The sequence below is a fragment of the Meles meles genome, chromosome 16, assembly GCF_922984935.1.
Source record: "Meles meles chromosome 16, mMelMel3.1 paternal haplotype, whole genome shotgun sequence".
Classification (NCBI taxonomy): domain Eukaryota; kingdom Metazoa; phylum Chordata; class Mammalia; order Carnivora; family Mustelidae; genus Meles; species Meles meles.
The window spans coordinates 56,490,530-56,509,504 of record NC_060081.1 but is presented as its reverse complement, the minus strand read 5'-3'; the positions used below and the strand labels follow the sequence as shown (position 1 = coordinate 56,509,504).

General features: G+C 49.3%; 1 protein-coding gene across 10 annotated transcripts in view; it reads left to right on the top strand.

The window, feature by feature from the left end:
• Positions 1-26: 26 nt before the first annotated feature.
• Positions 27-18,975, top strand: part of BCL2L1 (BCL2 like 1) — a 50,295-nt gene continuing 31,346 nt past the window's right edge. Inside the window, exons 1-4 of one of the 10 annotated variants that reach the window (XM_045981097.1) lie at positions 435-1,371; positions 1,677-2,352; positions 11,075-11,126; positions 11,333-11,397. In XM_045981097.1, coding sequence (XP_045837053.1) covers positions 1,789-2,352; positions 11,075-11,126; positions 11,333-11,382 — 666 coding nt within the window. In that variant the 5' untranslated portion in view covers positions 435-1,371; positions 1,677-1,788 and the 3' untranslated portion in view covers positions 11,383-11,397. Of the gene's footprint in view, positions 238-434; positions 1,372-1,658; positions 2,353-5,088; positions 5,091-11,074; positions 11,127-11,332; positions 11,398-11,717; positions 11,764-16,742; positions 16,786-18,975 lie in introns of those variants that run through there. The other 9 variants (XM_045981098.1, XM_045981100.1, XM_045981094.1 and 6 more) reach the window with 9 other exon arrangements.

The window sequence follows — 18,975 nt, the reverse complement described above, 5'->3', positions numbered from 1 at the left end:
GCGTCTCGGGCTCGCGCGCGCTGCCGCGGCACCGGAAGTGACTGAGCTTGCAAGTTCCCCCGGTCTCTTCAGGGGAAACTGAGGCCGGCTCGTTCGGAAGAGACAGCGCGAGCCGTCAGTCAGGTAGGCCGGCCCGGGTCCGTGGCGCGGAACTTGGCCACGAAGAGCCCTCGCGTCTGGAAACGACCTGGCCGATGAAGGGGGGATATGGCCCCCCACGGCTCGCGGGGCTCGCAGGTGAGAGCGCCGCCTCCCCTGTGCGTGGCAGGCGCTGCGCCCAATGGGAGCCCTCGCCGTACCGCTTCTGTGCCGACTGGGTTCGCTGATTGGCCACGCCGGGGCGGGCCGCCGGGGGCGAGACCCCTCCTCCCTGAAAGGACTAGGGGGCGCCCCTGAGGGAGAGCGGTTGCCTGGCAACGGGGCGGTGGCCAGGCGGGTACCCGGCCTAGCGCGCGGGAGAAGCAGCCAGGCCGCAGCCCACCCGCCCCAGGCTCCGGAGAGGTGCAGCCCCCGGCCCCCAAGCCCTCCCGGGGGCGCCAGGAAGCCGCCTTGGGCCTGTCCTCAGGAAAACGTGGTCTCAGCTGTTGTGGGTGGCGGGGGGGGAGGCTCGAACAGGCCTCAGTCCCTCTCCCTGACCGGAGGAGAGGCCCGGCGCCTCACCCTCACCCCGTCTTTGTGCAGGGCACCGGCGGCCATTGTGTCCGTGCGGGGAATGGAGGACCCGGAAATCCCCCCCAACCGCCGCCACGTCCAGGGCCTTTGGGGAAGTCAAAGAAAATCAGCGGTGTTTCTGGGGGGTCCCCGGCCGTCAGCCTCCCGGAAAGGCCCGGGGATGGCCTTTCCGAAGTCAGACCGCAGATCCGAGGCAGTTTCCCCCTCCCTCTGTCCCTTCTTGAAACCTTGAGCCCCATTGAGAAGTCCCTTCAGGGTTTCGGAAGCCTTACCCTGAGCTGGTACTTAAATAGAAACAACAACAACAAAAAACCTAAACCCCACAACCAGCCACCTCCGGGAGAGTTCTCCTGGCTCCCAGCAGGAGGCGGAGAGCCAAGGGGCGTGCAAGAGCGAGGGGGCTGGGCTCCCGGGTGGCAGGAGGCCGCTGCCGAGTGGCCGCCCTCGATCCGGGCGATGGAGGAGGAAGCAAGCGAGGGGGCCGGTTCCTGAGCTTCGTAATTCCTGTGTCGCCTTCTGGGCTCCCAGCCTGCCGGGTCGCATGATCCTTCCAGCCGGAGCTCCTTTTTTTTTTTTGCCTGCCGCCGTGAGGCCGGCTGACTTGCCGGCGTCCCGGCTGCCACCTCTTCTCCCGACCTATGTTACAAAAGATCTTCCGGGGGTTGCACCTGCCTGCGGCTGCCTGAGACAGATTTGAATGTAGGTGGTGCGGAGGTGGGGGTGGAGGGGCAGACTACCCGTGGGGGTGACTTTCTGAGGAAAGCATTTCGGAGAAAAGGGGGTGGTTGGGGTGAAAAAAAAAAAAAAAGCCGGTATAGTGATTCAGAAACAGCCCACGGGTGCTTTCAATTTGACTTCATTGAAGTCTTTTGGAAGCTAGACCCAGACCTTCCTAAGAGCCACAAAGAAACCAGTTCTGGTATCTGGAAGGGGAATAGGATATTGTAGGGTAAAGGGCATGCATATTAATTTTTTTTTTCCTGAAGCTCTTTCTCTCCCATCAGAACCCTATCTTGGCTTGGGATCTCAGAAGAGAAGCACTAAGCAGAGACCAGACTCAGTGAGTGAGCAGGTGTTTTGGACAATGGACTGGTGGAGCCCATCCCTATTATAAAGATGTCTCAGAGCAACCGGGAGCTGGTGGTTGACTTTCTCTCCTACAAGCTTTCCCAGAAAGGATACAGCTGGAGTCAGTTTAGTGATGCAGAAGAGAACAGAACTGAGGCCCCAGAAGGGACTGAATCAGAGATGGAGACCCCCAGTGCCATCAATGGCAACCCATCCTGGCACTTGGCGGACAGCCCTGCGGTGAATGGAGCCACTGGCCACAGCAGCAGCTTGGATGCCCGGGAGGTGATCCCCATGGCAGCGGTAAAGCAAGCGCTGAGGGAGGCTGGGGATGAGTTTGAACTGAGGTACCGGCGGGCATTCAGCGACCTGACATCCCAGCTTCACATCACCCCAGGGACAGCGTATCAGAGCTTTGAGCAGGTGGTGAACGAACTCTTCCGGGATGGGGTGAACTGGGGTCGCATTGTGGCCTTTTTCTCCTTCGGTGGGGCTCTGTGCGTGGAGAGCGTAGACAAGGAGATGCAGGCATTGGTGAGTCGGATCGCAACTTGGATGGCCACTTACCTGAACGACCACCTAGAGCCTTGGATCCAGGAGAACGGCGGCTGGGTAAGGACCACGCCCCTTGTGTGTACCTTTCCCTTGGTCTCCCGTCCAGGAGATGTCTAACAGCCTCTCCCCCGTATCTCTTTCTGTTGTGCTGGGTGGTTATTGGAGACTGTTTGTTAAGGAGATGTGATCAGCCTCATTGCAGCACAAGAGGTTAACTGTTCTCAAACACAGATGACCTAGTTCTTGAAGGACCTGCCATCTTCCATTCTGGTCACCCTCATGACCCTACTCTTTCATACTTGTGTTCCAGTTTCTCACTAGAGGAAAACACAGCCTGTGTGTTCATTTGGGCCCAAATCTTTGCAAGTGGGAAGTTATTCCAGGGCTCCCCCTCACCCTGACAAAATGGCTCACCACAGAAAGGGCTGATGAGTGTAATGCCTCTGGCCCCTCCATTCTTACTCCCCCGGGGATGTCAGTCTTGTTCTAGGCTTCCCTAGCACAAATCAAGTTCCCTTTATTTCAGAGTTTCCATACATGTTCCTCTCGTTCAGAACAGAGTACGGCCAGGCAGAAGTTCCCACTGGCTTGGATGGCTGAGGGTTGTCAGATTTTAGGGCAGTGTAAGCTGTGCCAGTGGGCCGGTTGTGTTTGTGCTGCACCCCTCTGTTCATTTGCTCTAAAGGGTGCAACTTTCTGCACGGTTGGCCTGTTTGTGGAGCTCTTGCTGTGTCACGCATTAAGCCCGGGGACTTTGCACCTCACTGCCTGGGGTCGGTTGGGGAGCTCCAGCTGTTCTGCCTGTTGCTTTCCGGCCAGGGCCCTAGGGCCTCTTCAGGGAGCACTGTTGGCTGGCAAAGCAGGAACCTGGTCTGTAGGGCTCTTTGGGATATGGAGATTCAGTGACAGACTTCAGAAACAAGCTGACATAGGTGTGAGTGCCGGCCCTGTCATCCAGCCAGCTGTGTGACCTTGGACAGGCCGGTTTACCTTGAGCCTCAGTTCCCCCCTCCCAAAAAAGGTGGCAAGCCCTGTTTGCCTTGCAGAGCATTGTAAATCTGGGAGCTAATGCGAGCAGTGACTGGCACCAGCAAGTTTCTGTAGTAGTTGTTATTGGTTCCAGAAGCAGAGTCGTGCCGCACCCCCATTCCTTTCCCAGGGAGGGAGAATTCTCTCGCCCATCACCAACTTAGCAGAGTTGTGAGAGTTCTTTACCAGTGGTCATTGTAGGCAGTTTTTGTTCTTCTATAATGAATTCAGTCCTAATTGGCCTTGCTGATCTCCCTGCCTAGGGGAGATGCAGGGCTTATGAGACGTATTCGGTCCCCTCAGCACACCCAGAAAATTGAGCAGACCGTGCAAAATAAGTCATCTATTGAAGGAGCTGAGATGGAAGGGGCCTTGCACCACAGACTCAGGAATGTCAAGAATGCAAATTATCCATAGGCGGGCCTAGGGCGTGGCACTTCAGTTTACCTTGGAGCCAGAGACCGCCTAGTTTGCCCTTCCCCCTGTCTTATTTCCCATTTCTTTGCAACTTCATTAACTCTTCCTGCTGCCAGTTCTTGTAAAATACAAAGGGGTCAAGTCAGTGGAGGTCAGATGACTGGGGTGGGGTTGGGGGAGGTAAAGGTGGAGAGCTCTCGAGCTAAGGCTGACGGGACTTGAAAGCCGTTCTGTAAATGAACTCCCTGGGGGGGATAAATGATTAAATAGTTCCTGTTGGTTTGTGTGATGACCTCGCCTATTCCCTCCTGCTTTGATTCTCTTTGGGGGCAAATATTTGTTCAGCTGATTACAGGAGGGACAGGATTCCAGCACTTCAGACCCAGCCTCTGGAGCATCTCCTGGTAGAGAAGTGGGCCTTGTGCCCACCTTGCCTGACTATTGTCCTTGGCTAGGGGTGCTAATACCAGGTGGGTTATTGCCAGCTATTAACAAAAGGCAGTCTGGGAAAGGTGCCTGTTCTGTCCAGCAGCCTCTGCAGAGGGCTGCCTGGATCAGAGAACTGCCAGTCGCCCAGTATTATATACAGAAAGAGGTTTTAGACACAGCGACACTGGGCAAGTTCATTAGATCACCCCTGGATTGAAATTCCATCTTCTGTGTCTTTGCTCAAGAATTTTCAGAGCCCGTTAGACAACATACCATATGTTACTTCCTCATGGTGAACAGAGGGGATGTGTGCAGAAGCCAGTTATGTCAGCACCATTTCTGGGCACACATGCTCCTTGAGGCCAGGAGGGAAAGAATATTAGAGTAGAGATCCTTTGGATAGAAGCTACCCACACAGGTCCCTGTCAAGTACCATCCTGTTGGAGCTGCACTGACTGGCTCCTGCAGTGGCATCTCAAAACCTTCCTGGAGGCTGTGGCCGATCCACTAGCGTAGGACTTGCGGGCCATTACTACCCTGGGATAATGCTTTAAATTTAGCATCCCTGCAGAAAAGGGGAAGGAAATAAGCGTTTACAGAGTACATCGCATGTATGAAGCATTTGTTGGTCTTTTACTCACGCAACCAAAATTTACTCTGAGGCAGGCCCTGGGCTAGGCGCTGGCAGTAAGCCTCACATGATTCCCTCGTGGAAATGACGTGCTATTTCATATATCCCACACAGTAACTTTTCAAGGTAGGTGCGTTTCTTCCCACTTTATATGTGAAACTCCGGGTAGCTCAGTGACTGGCTCCAGGTAGCCCTCAACCAGTTAAGTGACTTGAGTGGGAATTTACACCTAGGTTGGCCTGAGTCTGAAGCCTAAAGTCTTTTCCGTCCACATCAGGTTGTCGTAGGAGTAGTAAAGTGACCCATATATCCTGGCACAGAAAGGCAGAAATGCTGTTGGACCACACAGACATGCCCATGGAGGTGCTCGCTCTGGTCTGTGATCCGGACATGGTTCGGGAAGCCACAGGTAGAACAGTGCCTTTGTTGGCAGTAGCAGGTTCTCCAAGGTATGTGTGTGGTAGCCTCAGATTCTGGCATTGGTAAAGGCATCAGGGTTTTGCCCAGTCAGAGTGACCTTCTTGTCAGTTCTTTCATTGTTAAACCCTCTCAGGCCCGGCCAGTAGATAAGAATCACGTGCATGTGGGGAGAAGGTGGCCTGCTAAGGCTCTATCTTCTTGATTGTGGGTGAGCTCCAAGGACTGGAATTCCACATGTAGCCACACCACTGCCTGCCCAGAGTCACCTGGCAAGATGCTGAACCTGTTTGTGTCTCGTCCATCCATCTCTCCTACCTGTAAAATAGAATAATGACAGCCACCTGCCAGAGCTTGACTCTAGTAAAGAATCTAGAACAAAAGCCCTTCCTGGGCCTTAATTGTAGGGTGGAAGCACTTCTTTTAATGAGTGGACCATCTGCCTCAGAAAACTGAACTTTGGCCCCAGAGTCTCTCAAGAAACAAAGCCAACTCCTGAGATACTCATCTAGAATGGAGTATGATACGATCTTCCCTGTAGGGGCGGAGTGTTTTGGGGGCTTTCCAATGGGAATGTGGACAATTTTAGGGTGAGGACCCAGGTGGCAAGGCATTTTGGGATCGCAGCCCCTGGGAAACCCCTTAGCTTGGTGGAAAACCATTGTCGAGAGCAATGAACTGTTGTGTGGAGAGAGGAAACATAATTTGGCCTTTCCCAGGCTGCATGGTTCTGTGGTCTTCTAGATTTTGTAGGTTTCTTCTTGCCTATTCTGGCTTCTTTGTCATGGGTATATGCTGCCTGAAGCACCTCAGTGACCTTTGTAGATCTCAGCAGCTGTTGGCAATTCTGCGGTTTTCTTGGGGAAACCCCATTAGAAACCCCAAACGTGGAAATTTTTAGTAATCTCATTCAGGTCCCAAAGTGAGGTAGAAATGTCTCAGGGACTCCACCTCAAAACACTCAGTTCTCCTGCATGTACATTTGAGGTTGCTCTTGAAACTCTCACCATCACAGGATTTTCCAAACGTCTTGGGACTAATTTCCCCAGTGGCCCCATAGAGCCCTTCAGCTTCTGGTAGAAAATTACCCAGGTGTTTTTTCAGGGGGTCCCAACAGAACCCAGAGGGTTTTCTTGACTTTTGTGTGGGCAGTCACCAGATTTGTTTGGGCTGCAGGAAGCAGTGGTTGTCAGCTGTCCTTTCCCCAGCAAGTATCTGTCCTGAGGCCAGTGGGCTTCAGCATTTTCCAGCGTCCTCAGCCTTCCATCCTGGGGCTTTCGTTCAGCAACGGTGGTCTTGTCTGAGTTGGGCATGGATGGATTTAGGAGTAATTCTCAGTGAGCTGCTCTTAGACAGAAGTATAATCTCCTACAACCTTAATTAGCAGGGCCCTGTCCCTACCCCCACGCCCAACCTAATTCCACAGAGTCCTCCCTAGGGACGCCTTGTTTCTTGTTGAAGGAGTCACTCTGCTCCTGGAGCAGGTTCTGTTCTGTCCCTCCAGCTGACAGTCTTTCTTCCTTATTCCCAGTTGGCAGACCTGAGTCAGACAATCCACTGGGTCTTTTTGTTCAGCCTGGGGAAGAGAAGACTCAAGAGATGATGATCACCAGTTTCAAATATCTGGAGGAAGAGGGGCTGTGCCTTTTTTATTGGTAGAGTACCCAACAGAACTTGGATAAATAAGAGGAAAATAACATTGGTAGCATGAACTTAGTGCAAAGAAGACATTTTTCACACCGTTATATCGCTACCAGATTTAGGAGTTTCCTGAAGGTGGAGTCCACATTTGTCCACCCTTGCTTCCTCAGCACTGAGCAGAGGTCTTGGGCATAGCAGGTACCTAATGAAAGAGATGCCCACCAAATTTCTGAAGAAACAGACAGTTATCAAACTAGAATAATAGTAATGGGAATTTTCACTGACCTGATCATTCATTCATTGAGTCAAACAATATTTTTTGAGTTCCTATGTCCAGGCTGTCCTAGGTATTAGGGGTACTACTGCCTTAAATAAAAATAAGATTCCGTCCTTGTGAAGCTCACAGTCCAGTGGGGAGAAATAGACAATAAACCTGTAATTACATATATAAAACATCAGGTGATAGTAAGCACTATTAAGAAAATAAAGTGGGTCAAGGTCATGCCTTGCAAGGGAGGTGGGACTGCATGTTTGGGAGATGGGTATCACTGAAAGATAGTGTTTGAGCCAAGACCTGAAGAATGTGCAGAGGAAAAGTGGTTGGGACTGAGAGGGGAGAGGTGGCCAAAGGCCAGATTGTGCAGGGCGTTACAGACCATGCTGAGGACTTGGCTGTGGATGAATGAGAGAGAGGCCTGGAGAGAGTTTGCAGCAGGGGTGATCTGAATTCTGCAAGGGCTGCAGCCAGGAGGAACCAGTGACAAGGCTGGTGCACCTGCCAGGTGAGAAAGAAGAGTGGTTTGAACGAGGAGGCTGAGGTGGAAGAAGTGAGAAGTGACTAGAGAATACAGCCAGGCTTACACATGGTGTATTGATGGAAGCCACATTTTTTAACCACTTAGAGGTAATGAAATCAAGTCTAAATAAGCTAAATATTCTTTAGGGATAGTTCTCTTTGAATTTGGTATCCTGAATGGCCCTCCATTCTAGCAGTAGTTCGGTCTGAGTAACTGCAGCTTGTCAGGCCTAGGTCCCAGCTCACCCACATCTAGCTGTGTGACCTTGGGCAAGTTCCTTGAATTCTCTGAACCTTGGGGCAAATAATACTTGCTTCATCAGGTTATGGCAAAGACCTAATGAGGCATGCTTGTGATGTGTAGAGCCTGGCGTATGTTGGTATCATAATTCTTACCATCTTCATCACAGAACTCATATCAGACACTCTTTCAACATCCATTCTCCTTTTTTGGACTGCATGCCCTCCAACACATCCTCAAGGCAGTGTCCTTGAGTCCTAGCAGTGTTCGTCATGGCAGGAGCTCTTGGTGTTCCTATGTCATGGTGGTACAAGCACTGGTCTTGGGATTCCTGTTCTGCTGTCAGTCTGCTCAGACTCACTGTCTTGCCTTAGCCCACTCACTTCACCCCCAGGCCAGTTCCTCCATTAAGGCCCAATTTCACATTAGTTACATTTTTTTTTTAAAGATTTTATGTATTTATTTGACAGAGAGATCACAAGTAGGCAGAGAGGCAGGCAGAGAGAGTGAGAGGGAAGCAGGCTCCCTGCTGAGCAGAGGGCCCAATGTGGGACTCGATCCCAGGACCCTGAGATCATGACCTGAGCCGAAGGCAGCGGCTTAAACCACTGAGCCACCCAGGCGCCCCACACATTAGTTACATTTAAGGATCTCTTTTCTATCAACAGCTATACTTTAACTACAAAGATTAAATAATCCCAATGTAAACGTAGGGTGGTTTCTGAGGGACCCTTCAATAATAATAAACCACATTTATGTAGTACTTTACAGCTCAGAAAGCGCTTTCATATCCATCATGCCTTTTTGATGCTTATAGTCACCCAGGGAGGTGAGCAGGAGGGAAGGCAGGCTCAGGTGAAATGGCTTGCCAAGGTCACACATCAGGGGGAAGATTCAGGGCTTGGATTTTGAGATCTGCACTTGATCACTTCTTTGCTGTGTGACCGTGGGCAAGTCTTTTAACTTGTAAATGGTCATAATAATAGTGCCTTGTTCTGAAGACTCAGTGAGTTAATCCATGTCTTAAGGCTTTCAGAACAGTGACTGTACATATCAGCAGAAAACAGGGGCCGCATTCCTAGGGCTCCTTCTGCCTTCCCATTTATTACATATTGATTTTTGCAAATAGTGTTTTTGCAGAAAGAAACTGCCTTTTCAACCTTCTGGTACTTGGTTCCATCCCTGATGAGACTCCCAGTCCAAGCTAGAGCCTTACAAGCTAGCTCTAAGCTACAGGGCTTTTTGGGCAGACTCCAGAGCTCCCCTCGGAACTAGAGGTTTTTCTCTCGCTCTTCAGGAAATGCCATTGCAATGACTTCCATGGACTGCTTCCTGTCCCAGCCCTGCAGCCGATTCCTGCTGGCGAGAGTGTAGAAACTGGAAAGTCATGTCCCTAAAGGCTCCCCCCTCCCCACAAACTGCTTTTTTTGGACATGTCCCTCCCTTTCCTCTTGTCAGTTACTTTCTTTCCTCCCTCCCTGTTGACCCTTCACCTAGCTTCTCTCTCCAGCCCTTGATCATCCCTTTAAGATTTGAAAATACATTTCCACTTAGTTCTGTCAGGCTTTTTCCCCCATCCTGTCCTGGGGGGCTGGTCAGAACTCCTGAGCTCTCTTCATGGCTCCATCACTCAGTAGCAGTTTCAGTCTGGGACTCCCCCTAGAGGAACATTAAGCTTGTCACTTGCAGTGCCTTGTATCATCCATTAACCCTGAGTTCCCTCAGAGGTCCCCACCCCCCACCCCCACCCCTGCACAGGATGGAGACTCCTAAGGGAGATCTTGGAGGTTTGGCACAAGTAAATCCTGCCTCTTGGAGACTGATGACAGAGGATAGAGTGAAGTGGGGCCGCCCCTCCCCCCTTCACCTTTCTGGAGGAAGCTAGAAAGGTTGAAAACCTTGTTGGACAATCATCTGAGGAATGGGAGCTAGCTTGGGAGGGGATTGGAACGCACTCAACTATGCCTCAGATCCTTTGTTCCGCTCTTGAAAGGGAAACATTCCCCTCCCTCCTCCCTGGCCACACACACGTGCCTTTGTTCCCCCGTCAGGCGGAGCCAGGAACACAGTGTCCCTTCCAAGGAGCCTGACTTGCCTCCCCAGAGGCTGGCCTCCTGGTCAGCAGGACTGGGATTTTAGCTCAGGAACCCTCCAGTCTCCTGACCTTTCCATGGAAGAGACTTTCTCTCAGAGGCTGAAAACTTGCCTACAAACAGCTTCCAAGCGCTTCCCTGGAATTACTCTGTGGGATGCCCACATCCCAAGATTAAACAGTCCCTCCCTCTTATTCCACTTGGTGATTAATATTATTGTTAACATTACTATTAATAGTACCTAACATTTATCAAGTGCTTACTCTATGCCAGGCATTGTTCAAAGTGCTTTACATGTATTTATTTATTCCACTCACCTAGCAGCACTTTGAAGTTGGTACTATTATTATCCCCATTTTGCAAATGAAGAAACTGAGGTAGAGAGAGGTTAAACAACTTATGCAAGGTAGCACGGTTAGTAAGCGGCATAGCCACTTACAGGCTCCCACCTTCAAATACTGCACTCTGCCCCTTCCCCTTCACTGTACCAACTAGATGATGGTGAGTGTTATCCAGGGCCACTTACATGACAGGCCTTTTACCAACATCATCTCTGTGTTACTATCCCAACAATTTGATCATTATAGGACACGAGATTTGGAGGGCTTAGTTAGCTGGAGACATCAGGATTTGAAACCAAGACTGCCTTACTCCAAAGCCTGTGTATTGATCGCCTTCCATATACCCATGGGTAAAAGTCTGGACTCAGATTTGAACTTTAGCTTGATTGCTTGCTTTTGGTGTAGTACTAGGCATATCAGTTTCAAATTCTCACCCTTAAATGAGAGAAGAATAGCAACCCATCAGAGTAAGCAAGAAAGTGAAATGCAGAAGTATTTTCTAGTAATGATAACAGATACTGTGTGTTGAGTGTTTGCTCTGTGCCAAGTGCTGTGTTTATGCCCTTGACATAACATCTTGTTTGATCCTCACAGCTGTGTCAAGACAGAGAATCCAGAGCTTCCAGAGGCTCTCTAACATGTCTACACTAACATACCTTACAAGTGGCAGGTCTGGGTCTTGCACTCAGATGTATCTAGTGCCAAAGCCTAACCTCAAGCCACTGTGTCATTGCTTCTTCGCAGGTCCGGACTGGCTTATTTTACCCCGAGTTCCTGGCACACGGCCTGAGGTTGGGTAAGGGCTCAGCGAGCATCTGCTCAATGAACATGAAGGGTTATTATTAGATGCAGGTTAGGTGACAAAAATGTCTCTGTCCCTAAGGAAGCAAACTCATTTGCAGCAGGAGGAATAGACCTGAAACACTCCAGGCAAACTGTGCCATGTCTGTGGTGTAGTTTCCTGAAGTAGAAGAAGACAGACGCACTGGCTGCATCCCACAGGTGCCCTGGACCTCTGCCAAACCAGCCCACTTCCACTATCAGCTCTCTAGTTGATGACTCTGTCTCAAGGCCTCTGTCTCAGGCTGCATCGTCAGTATGCACCTTCTCCCTTGTCAACTGCATCACCAGCCCAGACTCTTTTCTGTGCCAGTAGTGGAAAGTGTCAGGAAGAGGAAAGATCACCAAAGGCCTGAATAATAGCTTTCTCAGCAGTGTAGCTTTGTGCAGTTCACACTGAGTCCTCAGTTTCCCCATCTGTAAAAGGAAGATAATAGTCATCCCTTAACAAAGATGATAGCAATCTCTTTCTCATAGGCATGCTGTGTTTCTTCAGCCTGGATCACTGTTCTCTAGATTCAATCAGGGCTGTCATCTTACCATTTAGGTCTCAATTTAAATATCACCTCTCGGGGCGCCTGACTGGGTCAGTGGATTGGGCCTCTGCCTTCAGCTCAGGTCATGATCTCAGGGTCCTGGGATCCAGCCCTGCATCAGGCTCTCTGCTCCACGGGGAGCCTGCTTCCCTCTCTTTCTCTCTCTCTCTGCCTACTTGTGATCTCTGTCTGTCAAATAAATAAAATCTTTTTAAAAAAATAATAATTAAATAAATAAATATCACCTCTCAAGAGGCCACCCATGTTTACATGTTTACTGTCTGTCTCCTCTAGTAAAATCTAAGTTCCCAGAGTATAGGGGTTTTGTCTCATTTTTTTCCTTCATCCCTAGCATCTAGCAGAGTGCTTGGCACATAGGAGACACATAGGAGCAAATATTGAATGAGTGAGTGACCCTGTAGTCCACCTAGCACAGTGCCTGATGTAGTATACTCAGTCAGTGTTAGGCATCAGTATTATTAGGAAGATGTGGACCATTGGAAGGTTTTCGGTAGGTAGGTAGTGTGTGACAAGGGCAGCCTCGGTAGGTAAGAACCACCCAGGCAGATCTGGTGGGTAGAAAGTGTATGATGCATTTGGGAGGCAGTGAGAAGGCAGACTGGCTGAAAAGGGTCTGGGTTGTCAGTAATGCTGGTCAGGAAAAAGGGAGCAGTGACTAATGGTAGAGGCTTCAGGGCAGAGGGATGGGGATAGTTGACAGTACAGGTGGGGTCAGTGAGGAGAGGCCCAACTCTGGAGAGATGCCTCCAGGTCTCCCATAACTTCTGGGAAAGAGAATCCCTTTCCAGCTGGGGCACAGCGGGCAGAACTGAACGGAGATAAAAGCCAGAGGCACCTGCGACCTGTGGATCAGGTAGACTGCCCTGGTTGTTATTTTGGGGCTCTGGGCCAGGTGCAGATTCAAAGGCTTGATTGAAGCCTTTTGGCAAGTCTTGTCTCAGCAGGGTAAACATCACCTGTCTCCTGCCACCTGTGGCAACAATGCCAGGAAGATACCCTAGGCAGGCCCAAAGGGGCCCAACTTTCTTGCTGCCCTCATGGAGCAAGAAATACCACCAGGAGAGGCCACTCCTTTCCTGTCCTACAGCTCCCTTTCTGAAGGGCTCAGGTGGCAATAAGATACCTCCCGTCCAAGCAGCCCCGTGGTTCTGGCCCAGGGAAGGGAGGGGCAGGGCTTTGGGAGCCGTTGACAGCTGGGCCCAGCTGGGGGGAGGGGTCAGTTTGGAAGCAGGTGCAGATTTCAGAGAGGGCGGAGCCTGAAGGGAAGTAGGGATCTTGGTAGACTACAAAATTTCCCTCCCCATCCCCCAGCCACAGCTGGCTTCTCTAGGAACCTGATGACCTAGTTACCGTGCTTAGAAATTGTTAGCTTAGCTTGCAGTTTGGGCTGTACTGGTCTCTTCTCTCTGAGGATTCCTGGGTCCAAAAGGTGTCCTGGCATTCCCCCAAGTGGGTTCCATGTGAAGGACATGCACCATATCACATGGAGAGGCTTCTTGTCTGGTCAGGCTTCTCCCTTGTTCTCTAATGCGCCCCTCACCTACCCAGTCCCAGGCAGAAAAGAGTGCGCTGCCCCCACCCATGCCTACCTCTGTCTGTCTCTGGGGGGTTGATGGGTGACAAATAGAGGTCACAGACTTCTTCCCTGGAGGTTTAGTGGGGAGAGGGAGAACTCCTATTGCCTTAGAAATAGCTTGAGGATACCTACCCATTTCCTCTTTACCTTCTCATCTGTATGATCTTCAGACTTGATGGAAGAGGGTGAGGAAGAATCTTTTGGGGGCTCTGGAGGCTCCAGCCCTTCCAGGCAGTAGCTCTTCCTGGTATTCCTGGTGTCTGCCTCTCCATGGCCTCCCTAGGATAAATTCTATCAGTTAAGAGTTAGGTACAAAATTTGCCAAACCAGTTACTGAATCCTACTTACTCTGTAGTTATCCTTGGACAAATTACTTAGTCTCCCCTAGCCTTAGTTTCCTCTTCTATAAAAAAGAGATAATATTGTGTGTGTGTGTGTGTGTAAAGGTAGTTTTATTGAAGCCCTGCGACCGGGCCCATAGGCAGAAAAGGCTGCCTTTAGTGCTTTTCTTGAAAGATTCTTGGGAGCATGAAAGTAACTGGTAGGATACATGTAACACTTAGCATGGAGCCTGGCATATAGTAGTTACTCAGTATGATGGCTACTATTACTGCTGTTGTTTTTTTTGTTTTGTTTTGTTTCTTTTTTTTTTTTAAGATTTTATTTATTTGACAAACAGAGATCACAGGTGGTCAGAGAGGCAAGCAGAGAGAGAGGAAGGGAAGCAGGCTCCCCGATGAGCAGAGAACCCAATGTGGGGCTTGATCCCAGGACCCTGGGATCATGACCTGAGCTGAAGGCAGAGGCTTTAACCCATTGAGCCACCCAGGCACTCCATTACTACTGTTGTTATCAGTGTCTTCACGGGTGACCAAGTTGCTGTGATCGCTATTGTAGCTACTCTCCAAGAGCAAACTTTTAGTCTGAGAGAGTATGTGGATACCCTTTAAACTAAGAGCTTGGAGATTTTAGGGTTCCTGAAGCTGAGCCCTGTGGCTCATAACCTTGTCCTCCAGCTCCTCCACAAGTGCCCCAAGTCATGCTTTGTACACAGTGAGTGTTGCTGACCCGGCATTTGGCAATAGGGCAGATTTTCTTCGATCTTTGCCAGGTGCCTCCAAGAAGGCAGAGATGATCTCCTCTGCTTTATTTACTGCTGTGTCCCTAGAACCTGCTACAGAACCTGGAACATACAAAGCACTCAGTCATTATTGTCAACTAAGTGGAAGACTTAGTGAGTTGAACATTAAAACACATATGACTTGGGGCCCCTGGATGGCTTAATTGGTAGAGCATGTGACTCTTCATCTCAGGGTTGTAAGTTCGAGTCCCGTGTTGGATGTAGAGATTACTTAAAAATAAAATCTTTAGGGAATGTCTGGGTGGCACAATCAGTTAAGTGTCCAATTCTTGTTTCAGCTCTGGTCATGATCTCATGGTCATGAGATTGAGCCCCGCATCAGGCTGTGAGTTCAGCGTGGGGTCTACTTGAGATTCTTTCTCCCTCCTCCCTACTCCTCCCCCTGGTCTGTCTGTCTCTCTCTCTCTCTCTCTCTCTCTCTCTCACACACACAAATCTTTAAAAAAATAAAATAAAATCTTTTAAAAATAATAAAAATAAAGTACATAGGAGCACAGCTACACTTAGTAGGTGCATCCCACATGCTTGAATGATTTTTTTTTTTTAAGATTTTATTTATTTGCCAGAGAGAGAAAGAGAGTACACACAAACAGGCAGAGAGGCAGACAGAGGCAGCGAGAGAAGCAGGCTCCCTGCTGAGCAAGGAGCCCGATATGGGACTCAATCCCAGCACCCTGGGATCATGACCTGAGCCGAAGGCAGCGGCTTAACCAACTGAGCGACCCAGGCATCCCAGCACGTTCTTGAATGATTAAACGAGGTATTCTGAGGACTCTGAGTTTTTCCAGAATGGTTTCACTCCTTGTTTGCTGTGTGGCCATAAGCCTCTTGCCCAAGCTCTGCCTGTCGCCTCATCTGTTGTAGAAAGATAACACCCGCCTTGCCTCCCTCGTGGGCTAGCTGTGAGACTCAGGGAGATGATAGATGAAAAAGCACTTTGAGAACTATAAATATTTGGTTTTGTTGCAGCTCCTTGACTGAGGAGGTCACAGTCATAGCTGTGTCATTCATTCATTCATTCATTCAACTGACATTTTTTTTTTTTTTGTTAAAGATTTTATTTATTTATTTGACAGAGAGAGAGAGATCACAAGTAGGCAGAGAGGCAGGCAGAGAGAGAGGAGGAAGCAGGCTCCCTGCGGAGCAGAGAGCCCGATGCGGGACTCGATCCCAGGACCCTGAGATCATGACCTGAGCCGAAGGCAGCGGCTTAATCCACTGAGCCACCCAGGCGCCCCTCAACTGACATTTTTTGAGTGGAAGCGATAGGTAGTTCTCTCACTTATCTGGCTTCATGAATTTGGGCAGTTACTTTAGTTTTTTAAGTCTCAACATCTGTCAAATGGAAATAATATTCTTTTCACAGAATTGTTGGGAGAAGGACTAAAGTAAGGTACTCTGAGCTTATTGAGGCTGGAAACTGTCTCACTGTTACCAACTACTGTTCAGCCTAGCACTTGGTGGCTGAGTGTTCAGTGACATTAAGCCATTGGTTGCCTTCAGTAGTCAAATTACCAGACAAGGCCAGAATTCTGAGTGTGATTCAGATGGGAAGTAGAAATAAGTATTAACTCCTAATCTCAGATGTCCTTGCCAACCTAGGCTGGACTGCTGAGTGGGAAGCCTGACCCAGCTAGGATGAGTGCTGCTTCAACATAAAACTGTGAGGCACAGCGGGCCTCACCCCACGCTCACCTCTGATTCAGAACAAGAACAACACCCCTTCCTTGTTCTACCCACTCTCCGTCTGCTACTCAGCTAGAAAAATTTCCCTTTGCTCATAGCACCCACATTCATATGGAATCCTGAGGGTTCAGGGAGTCATCAGAAATGGCCCTTTGGGGCAAGGTCAAGGAAGGGAGCCCGAGTCTAAGGCTCAGGGTCTCCTGGGACCAGGTCAGTCAGCAGGTGCAGGCATGAGGCCCCAGGCTGGTGGCTAAGTGATGAAACTGAGAGATGTATAGGGCCAGACAAGAAGTCAGCTCAGAGGAAACTGCCTGCCTGTCCACACAGGTGTCTGGGCACCTGGGGGCAGTTTCTGGTCTGATTTAGTGGTGGGAGTTGGCATTCCAAATTAGTACCCCAAGCCTCAGTGAGGAAACCCATGGAACTCCAGAGCAAAGCCTGTAGTTCACACCCAGGTTAGTATCTTTGAACACCCAGCAGACCCCCTTAAAAGAAGGGGCCCCTTGAAAGAAGCCCTTACTCTGGGCTCCACAGCACTCCTACTGGAAAATTTCCAAGGCCAATGTAATAATAGTCATAGCTCCCTTTATGGGGCCCCTGCTGTGGGTTGAGCACTTTGGTGGGAGCTTTTTAAGAAAATGAGATCATTTTGTTATTGGAAGTATGGGCTATGGAGTCACAGCTGAGTTTGAATCTGGGCTCCATCATGTACCAGCTGTTTGATCTTGGGCACCTTCCCCTCCCCCCCTTCTTTGAGCCTCTGAAAAATGGAGACAGTAATGTGTGCCTCATAGGGTTTCCTCATACATGTGATCCTCAGCACAGATGTTAGAGTAACTTTAACAACAGTTAACATTTCTTGTGCAATTACACTTAAAGTGTTTCATATATATTAATTCTTTGAATTCTCAAAACAATACTATTGAGGTAGGTACTCTTAATGTTCTCATTTTACAGAGGAGAAAGGGGAGGCATAGGGAAGTTGGATTTGCCAAAAGATCCACAGCTACTAATTGGTGAAGTTGTGATTTGAACCCAGGCCTGCTGGCTCCAAAGCCCCCACGTTCCCCTGCTGCATGAGGACCCAGTAAATGTTGCTGCTGTTACTCTTGTATCCAACATTGTAGCTGTCTGTGGTTTTTGGTCTGTCTACTGAATTCTGACCTCACTGAAGGCCAGAAACCCATCTTAATCACCTTTCCTCCCCAAAGACCAACATAGAACTCATTAATATTTGCTTAATGGCTGAGAATATTCCCTGTCTTCATTAATCAATCAGTAGCTCTTTATCGACCATTTCCTGTAGGGTAGATTTGAGCTAAATCCTGGGAGGAATGCAAAGTACAACTCTGCCTCTGTAAACGGAAGACTGGGTGTGTGTATGGTTGGGGGGGGCATTCCAGAGCTCTGTGTCATTGGCAGAAACTTCCACAGAGGAGGCAGAAACAATACAGGTGGCTTGGGGGATGTTTTCCAAGCTGGGATTCCCACCCCTCCCTCACTGGGCCACTCCCTCCATCTCCTGCAGAACAAGGTGGTACAGATTCCCTACTTCTGCCCTAGGCAGAAACCACTCATCTTCGAGCCCTCTGGAGTGAGTAGGGTGCATCTTTCTTGCTCTTGGAACCAGTTTGTGGGAGCCTGGAATGACAGAGAAAGAATCAGAAGTTTGGAGCTGGGAAGGGACCTTAAAAAATCACCACTGCCCCAGCACTGCTGCCAAAGTGGTCTTTTAAAAACCAGGTTCATGGGGCACCTGGGTGGCTAAGTCAGTTAAGCATCCGCCTTTGGCTCAGGTCATGATCCCAGGGTCCTGGGATCGAACACTCACTCCATCGGGCTCCTGCAAGGAGACGACTTCTCCCTCTCCTCCCTGCTGGTTCTCGCTCTCACTATCTCTGTCTCTCTCTCTCAAATAAATAAATAAGATCTTTAAAAAAAATTAATAAAATAAAAACCAGGTTCAGATCTTATCACATTCTTGCTTACAACTCCCCACCCACTTGGAATAAAACCCTGAGTCCTTACCAAGTTCTTTTTTTTTTTTTTTTAAAGATTTTATTTATCTATTTGACAGAGAGAGATCACAAGTAGATAGAGAGGCAGACAGAGAGAGAGAGGGAAGCAGGCTCCCTGCTAAGCAGAGAGCCCGATGCGGGACTCGATCCCAGGACCCCGAGATCATGACCTGAGCCGAAGGCAGCGGCTTAACCCACTGAGCCACCCAGGTGCCCCCCTTACCAAGTTCTTTAAGGCCTACGTGATCTGGTCCTGGCTGCCTCTCCATCCTGCATCCACTCTACCACTCCTTCTCTGTACTCTGGCAGGGGCTTCTACTGTTCTAGTTCCTGTGACACTTGTCCCTGCCTGAGGGCCTTTGTAGTTGGTGTTCCCACTACCTAGAATGCTCACCCTGGTGTATGCCTTGCTGGTTCTTTCCCTTGAGCTCTCAGGTCACCTCCTCTGAGAGGTTCTCTTTGACCTTTGTTCTAACGTAGCTGAGCTACTTTTAAATCATTCTCTAGTCATTTGCCTGCTTTTATTTTTTGTCATAGCACTGACCTCTATCTGACATGTTCCTTTTGGGTGTTTACTTGATTTTTGTCTGTCTCTTCTACTGGAATACAAGCCTCATGATTATAAGGACTTTGGTTTGGTCATCATTTTATCTGTAGTTCCTAAAATTATTCCTTGCAGGTAGTAAATACTATTTAGCGCATGATTTTGGAATGCATGATTGAATAAATGAATAAACCTGAGATACTGTTTTCATTTTACATATGAAAAAACTGAAGCCCAGAGAAATGAAGCCATTAAGAATTGACAGTTGTTTCAGTTCACTTTC